At 41.4% G+C, this 7,828-nt stretch overlaps 1 protein-coding gene across 3 annotated transcripts in view; it reads right to left on the reverse strand.

The window, feature by feature from the left end:
* Positions 1–6,080, reverse strand: part of SYNC (syncoilin, intermediate filament protein) — a 141,560-nt gene extending 135,480 nt beyond the window's left edge. Inside the window, exon 1 of one of the 3 annotated variants that reach the window (XM_053707263.1) lies at positions 5,663–6,079. In XM_053707263.1, coding sequence (XP_053563238.1) covers positions 5,663–5,706 — 44 coding nt within the window. In that variant the 5' untranslated portion in view covers positions 5,707–6,079. Of the gene's footprint in view, positions 1–5,662 lie in introns of all 3 variants that reach the window. The other 2 variants (XM_053707262.1, XM_053707264.1) reach the window with 2 other exon arrangements.
* Between the last annotated feature and the right edge of the window lie 1,748 nt (positions 6,081–7,828).

Genomic DNA, 7,828 nt, shown 5'->3' on the forward strand with positions numbered 1-7,828 from the left:
TATAGGGCAATAAATACAAACGGAGCAGCACCAATGTGCTAATTGACACAAGCTGGGGAATCACAGTGAGCCAGCTATACTGATCCTGCAGCAGGATGATGGGATCCAGGATATCCAAGTGATGTGGTAGGAAAGATAGGCTCAGGCTACCATATAATACAACATATTTATTAAAATGGTTGATAAAAACAGAAGGGTGTGTGAACTTCACCCAAAATATAAAAACAAGTGTTGAGACAGATCGCAACGCATTTCTCAGCCAAACTGGCTGTTTCCTCAGGCATCAGGCATGCCTGAGGAAACAGCCAGTTGGGAGATGCCTGAAGAAACAGCCAGTTGGGCTTTTTCACAAACTTTTTCACAAACTTTAGGTTTTCTTACTGAAATTATTTACAAACAGCTTGTGCAATTATGGCATAAATGGTTGTAAAAGCTTCTCTGGGGTCCCCTTTGTTCAGAAATAGCAGACATATATGGCTTTGGCATTACTTTTTGGTAATTAGAAGGCCACTAAATGCCGCTGCGCCCCACACGTGTATTATGCCCAGCAGTGAAGGGGTTAATTGGGTAGGTTGTAGGGAGCTTGTAGGGTTAAATTTAGCTTTAGTGTAGTGTAGTAGACAACCCAAAGTATTGATCTAGGCCCATTTTGGTATATTTTATGCCACCATTTCACCGCCAAATGCGATCAAATAAAAGAAATTGTTCACTTTTTCACAATTTTAGGTTTCTCGCTGAAATTATTCACAAACAGTTAGTGCAATCATGACACAAATGTTTGTAAATGCTTCTCTGGGATCCCCTTTGTTCAGAAATAGCAGACATATATGGCTTTGGCATTGCTTTTTGGTAATTAGAAGGCCGCAAAATGCCACTGCGCACCACACTTGTCTTATGCCCAGCAGTTAAGGGGTTAATTAGGTAGCTTGTAGAGTTAATTTTAGCTTTAGTGTAGAGATCAGCCTCCCACCTGACACATCTCACTACCTGATCCCTCCCTGTTCCCCTCAAACAGCTCCCTTCCCTCCCCCACCCCACAATTGTCACCTCCATCTAAAGTACTGGCAGAAACTCTGCCAGTACTAAAATAAAAGGCTTTTTTTAAAATTGTTTTTTATTTTGTTTTTTACAGTTATTCTGCAGTGTTGGATCCCCACTTATCCCCCAACCTCCCTGATCCCCCCCAAACAGCTCTCTAACCCTCCCCCCTCTACCTAGTTGCTGCCATCTTGGGTACTGGCAGCTGTCTGCCAGTACCCAGTTTGCTGAAAAAAACTATTTTTAATATTTTTTTTCTTAAAAATAAATTTTCTGTAGTGTAGCTGCCCCCCCTCAATTCCCTCCCCCTCCCAGATCCCTTGCCAAATAATGATTTCCCCCTCCCACTCCCTCCTTCTCATGTATGCTTCTCATGTATGCTTCTCTTATCACCACTTAGAAGGCCCCCCGCGCGATCCCGCCCCCCCCCTCGCACAGGACCCGGATGTTAACCACTGATGGGCCACCCACCCGCCTCCCTGCTGCTGCTCCCATCTACCAACGATCGGCACCATCGATGGCCAATGCACAGAGGGCCACAGAGTGGCCCTCTCTGCATCAGTGTGTAAAAAAGGGTATCGCAGTGATGACTCAACATCAATATCGAGGCATCACTGCAATACCCTGAGAGCAGCTGGAAGCGATAAGCGTTCATTTTCACAGAGGACATACCAGGTACGTCCATTGTCTTTAACTGACAATTATTGCAGGACGTACCTTGCACGTCCTCTGTCATTAAGGGGTTAATAAAGGTTTTAACTATGTATTTATTGTAATTATTTCACATTCCAATGTTCTTTATATAGCAGAATATGTTCTATGTATTTCTAAATAGATATTCCTATATATAATTGTATATATCTATACCTATACAGGGAGTGCAGAATTATTAGGCAAGTTGTATTTTTGAGGATTAATTTTATTATTGAACAACAACCATGTTCTCAATGAACCCAAAAAACTCATTAATATCAAAGCTGAATAGTTTTGGAAGTAGTTTTTAGTTTGTTTTTAGTTATAGCTATTTTAGGGGGATATCTGTGTGTGCAGGTGACTATTACTGTGCATAATTATTAGGCAACTTAACAAAAAACAAATATATACCCATTTCAATTATTTATTTTTACCAGTGAAACCAATATAACATCTCAACATTCACAAATATACATTTCTGACATTCAAAAACAAAACAAAAACAAATCAGTGACCAATATAGCCACCTTTCTTTGCAAGGACACTCAAAATCCTGCCATCCATGGATTCTGTCAGTGTTTTGATCTGTTCACCATCAACATTGCGTGCAGCAGCAACCACAGCCTCCCAGACACTGTTCAGAGAGGTGTACTGTTTTCCCTCCTTGTAAATCTCACATTTTATGATGGACCACAGGTTCTCAATGGGGTTCAGATCAGGTGAACAAGGAGGCCATGTCATTAGATTTTCTTCTTTTATACCCTTTCTTGCCAGCCACGCTGTGGAGTACTTGGACGCGTGTGATGGAGCATTGTCCTGCATGAAAATCATGTTTTTCTTGAAGGATGCAGACTTCTTCCTGTACCACTGCTTGAAGAAGGTGTCTTCCAGAAACTGGCAGTAGGACTGGGAGTTGAGCTTGACTCCATCCTCAACCCGAAAAGGCCCCACAAGCTCATCTTTGATGATACCAGCCCAAACCAGTACTCCACCTCCACCTTGCTGGCGTCTGAGTCGGACTGGAGCTCTCTGCCCTTTACCAATCCAGCCACGGGCCCATCCATCTGGCCCATCAAGACTCACTCTCATTTCATCAGTCCATAAAACCTTAGAAAAATCAGTCTTGAGATATTTCTTGGCCCAGTCTTGACGTTTCAGCTTGTGTGTCTTGTTCAGTGGTGGTCGTCTTTCAGCCTTTCTTACCTTGGCCATGTCTCTGAGTATTGCACACCTTGTGCTTTTTGGCACTCCAGTGATGTTGCAGCTCTGAAATATGGCCAAACTGGTGGCAAGTGGCATCTTGGCAGCTGCACGCTTGACTTTTCTCAGTTCATGGGCAGTTATTTTGCGCCTTGGTTTTTCCACACGCTTCTTGCGACCCTGTTGACTATTTTGAATGAAACGCTTGATTGTTCGATGATCACGCTTCAGAAGCTTTGCAATTTTAAGAGTGCTGCATCCCTCTGCAAGATATCTCACTATTTTTGACTTTTCTGAGCCTGTCAAGTCCTTCTTTTGACCCATTTTGCCAAAGGAAAGGAAGTTGCCTAATAATTATGCACACCTGATATAGGGTGTTGATGTCATTAGACCACACCCCTTCTCATTACAGAGATGCACATCACCTAATATGCTTAATTGGTAGTAGGCTTTCGAGCCTATACAGCTTGGAGTAAGACAACATGCATAAAGAGGATGATGTGGTCAAAATACTCATTTGATTAATAATTCTGCACTCCCTGTAAATAATTATACAGTATATATATATATATATATATATATATATATATATATATATACTGTATACATAGGTATAGATACAGTATATATTTTAGCAAAAAAACATCAGATATGTAGAAATACGTATTTATAAATAAATAGAATATATTCTGCAATGTGCAGAGCATTGGAATATGAAATATTCATATTTTCATGTCAGGTTAGCACAAATGAAAATATACAATCGCAAGAGTAAGATTTTCCCCCCACTTTCTTTCCTCCATTGACTTCTATAGAGGAATACGTGAATGCACACGCGATATTCTAACTTCGTATTTTTGCACTAGTCGGGTTACCGCTAGAGTGAAAACAGTTTACTTTCAACTCATAAAACGAGCGCAACCTGATGAAGCCTTCTTGTACTCTACCTCTTCTTCCTTCTCTAGGTAATAGTAATACATTGGGGGGGGAATCAGCTTTCCATTTTTTCCAAACAGAAAAAAAAGGAAAAAAATATATAAATAGGAGGGAATGAAAAAAGTAAACTTTAGAACAATTAACGAGAAAAAAAAAACATCATCAGCTTTGAAATAGAAATACACAGCTTCACAGGGGCTATAGACTCTTTATAAAGTCCACATATTGGATAAAGTGTAATATTTACATAAACTGTTTGCAAATGTAATTACTAAGTGGTGTAAGTATTGCTTATCTTCTTTGCTAGTGGTTGACGTTTGATATGCGAGACACCATGGGCTAGAATTATTAAAGCCCTATGGCTGCAAGTTCTCACAAGAACTTGCTTGCCGTCATTTATCAAGCAGCGGTCACCAGACCGCCGCTTCCCTAACCTCTTCGCCACCTCTAATGTGGCAAAATTCAATCTCCTCGGTCTAGTCAGACCGAGGAGATTGACAGCTCCTGGCCGCGTGTGATTGGCTGTGCGCGGGCAGGGGGCGGGATTGCACGCAAGCACAAAATTGCACTCGTGGGCAATAGCGAATACCTGCGGGCAATTTCGCCCCGCCACAGGCGAGCTGAGGCGTACAGGGGCGCGTATACACGCCCCTGTCCGCCTCAGCTTTAATAAATCTAGCCCCATGTATTGGGCACCTCGCGCAACTATTATTGCCGACGATACGCTAAAAAAAATAGGTTATTTCAAACATGATCTCACCTTTCCCACATGACCCCTCTTCAATCTCACCAATGTCTATGACTCTAGAGCATCACGAGTATGTATGTTTGTGTTAACACCCAGGGCCAGATTTTTTTAAAGGATCTGCCTGCAGGCTCGCATGAGCGAACTTGCAGCTAAGAGTTAAGAAGCAGCGGTCTAATGACCACTGCTTCGTAACCCACTTCGCCACCTGTTATGTGGCATATCTCAATCCCCCCAGACAGGGGAGATTGACAGTCCATGCTCGTGTGAGATTGGCTGTGCACGAGCAGGGGGCTGAGTGCGTTGCACACTAGCCGTTGTGTGCAATGATAAATGCGGGGACGCAATGCTGGGTGGAAAGGGGTGAAGATGAACGACCCTGTCTGTCGGACTTTGATAAATCTGCCCCTGCACTGTAATAAATTATACATTCCCACTATAATGATAATTAAACAAAACACAACATTCACATTTCTGCCCCCCTTAAGCCCTGAATAGGGGCTGCAACAAACAGTTCAGTGTATTACTGAACTGTTCAATGCTAAAGGATTTGAAAGGATAGTTTTGGCAGAATCTGCTACTTACATTTATTCTCCATACCACTCAGTGTATTTCACCTCATGATTTCTACAAGGTTATGCCTGACCTAAATTTGTTGAATAATAATCTACTCAGCTTTCAAAAAAAGAGGGGAAGCTAGAGTGTTCCCCACTATATTTAGCTTTAGATCAGTCCTAACAGAGTGCTAACTCCTCCTATCACTAATTGCCAATAATAATTCATACATCACATCTGAGCAATCTTTCCTGTGAAATGCTACATTACTGATATTTAATTGGTACAACAATATTCACTCTATAGGAAAGATCAGTTACTCATTCACCTAAACTGAGTTAGTTTGGAAGCTGATACGTTTAAAAGGCTCCGGACTTTACCAAACAAGCTGCTTCTGACACAGGTCAAAATTGATATAGAAAATGTCCATTTTTTGAGGACCCCTCCCTTTTTTGCAACTATCTCTCCCCCCCCCCCCCCCCAACAAGATCTTACCTTACTTCTTGTGAATTCTTGTCTTCCTCTTCTAAATTGGACATGGCATCTGCACAGACTCTTCGTTTATTAATACACTGCAGAGAAGCTACGAGTGAGCAGTCCCTCCTGTCCCACACTGGATAAGTGTTTCAGGCTGTCATATCCATCTTAAGCACACAGGGTGGATACATTAGAACTCTCTGTGTCCCTTCCAGCTGGGCACGCCTGAGATGACACTGCAGCTCCCTCCCTGGCACAGTATATGGAGGGTTAATGTCTGTTCTTCCAGCCTGACTGGGATTGGCTGAATTGCTGGATGTTTTAGCTGCATCCAGTGAACTTAATCAGTCTTAGATAGCTAAAGATGGGATAATGCCAGCACTGAGGCATCAGAGTGCTTGTGTGCAGAGACTGCAAGAAACTGTGGCTCTAATAATAGTCATAGTTTTATCATTTTTTTCTCCTTAAATTACCTATATGGGATCAACAGCAAGTGTTTGAATTCACCCTCTCTGTATGAGCCAGAGGATAAAGGGGAAGGGCTGGTTCTAGACCTTAAAATTGCTATCAAAGGCCACCAAAAAGCTGCACATCAAGTTTGGAGGGTGGTACTGGGGCAGAACTGTATATTAGCTTAGGCCAATTACCACTGTGCCAAGGCAGTAAGATTTTAGTGGGGTGGGGAGCGGGGGCAGCACATTTTGAAGAACAGCTTGATTTTATGATGCATTGAGACTTCCATGCTCTCCAAGGAGATAGAAAGGGGTCATAACTGGTTTTAAGTTGGCTCACAGAAGGGGGTAATTACATTTACACATTTGTTTGTGTATGCAACAGGAATGAGCAAATTATGAAAGGGACAATCTAGTTTAATACTTTATTACCTATTCCCCATTTTTGCATAACCATTACTGACAGTTATATTAATATACTTCCAACACTTTTATATTCATTTATATTTTACTTGTCTAAGCCTCTGCAGACAGCCTCCTTAATTCAGTTCTTTTGACAAACTTGCATTTTAGCCAATCAGTGCTGACTCATAAATAACTCAATGCAGAGTGAGTATGTTATCTATATGGCACACATGAACTAGCAGTGACTTGCTGTGAAAAGCTATAGAAATGCACTGAGATAAGAAGTAGCCCACAGGGGCATAGAAACAGGAGATTTAGAGGTTTAAATGTTTTAAAGTATATTAATATAACAATGCTGGTTGTGCAAAGCTGGGGAATGGCTAGTAAAGGCATGGTTTATCTTTTTAACATTTTTGGAGTATACTGTACCTTTAACTGCTCTACATCTTTGTGAGAATCATATATAAGGCCAATATAAGCTGAAATAGGTGACTGTCAAAGGTTTGGGAGGAGCAGCAAATCTCTCAGTGCCTAGGGCCGCATTAAACCTAACTATGCCCTTTTCTGAGAGTTATAATTTTCTGACACTAATTCCTGCTTTTCTTATTTATATACCCATTTTCTCCATGCTCCTCCCTCCTTGTGCTTCTAGAGCTAATACAATGATAGAAAAAGCTGAGCAATTTAATTGCTGTTGATGCCTTTAATAATTGGTGCTGCATAATGACTGGGAAATATTATTTCCCTATAAAAGGACATAGAACTGGACTCAAAGTACCTTTCTTGGGATTAAAATATGTTCTTCCTGCTTCAGATAGCAGGGGCAACAAGTCCTCCAGTTCTCTGCTAGCAGTAGATAATATAGATGCTCCTAAGACCTATGGAAGGTGAAAATTTATTTAAAAAGAGGGCCAAATATATTTGTAAATCCAGAAATACATAGAAGATCATGCTCCCATTAATGTGCTTTGCATTATATCATTCACATTATTTAGTAATGTGTAATTTATAACATTTCAGTTTCCAATCACATTGCTTTGCTTGAAGTGGACCCCATTCCTGAGCAGATCTAGCCAATTGATTGGCATCTGTGTATTGTGAGGGAGTGGGGTTGCCAGCCACCATCCATACAAATACTGGACAACCTGCAGGTGACTGGGTACAGGTGGTAGGAGCAGGTGACACAATGGTCCCACCCACAAAGCTCTACATTCGGCCACACCCTTGAACACGACCACACCATATACATTTTTTAACAACTGAGCAGTAATTGTATACCCTTGGATGTCAGTAACACACAAATAAATTAGTTGACCGCTGACTGCCA

The sequence above is a fragment of the Bombina bombina genome, chromosome 3 (assembly GCF_027579735.1).
Source record: "Bombina bombina isolate aBomBom1 chromosome 3, aBomBom1.pri, whole genome shotgun sequence".
Lineage (NCBI taxonomy): Eukaryota > Metazoa > Chordata > Amphibia > Anura > Bombinatoridae > Bombina > Bombina bombina.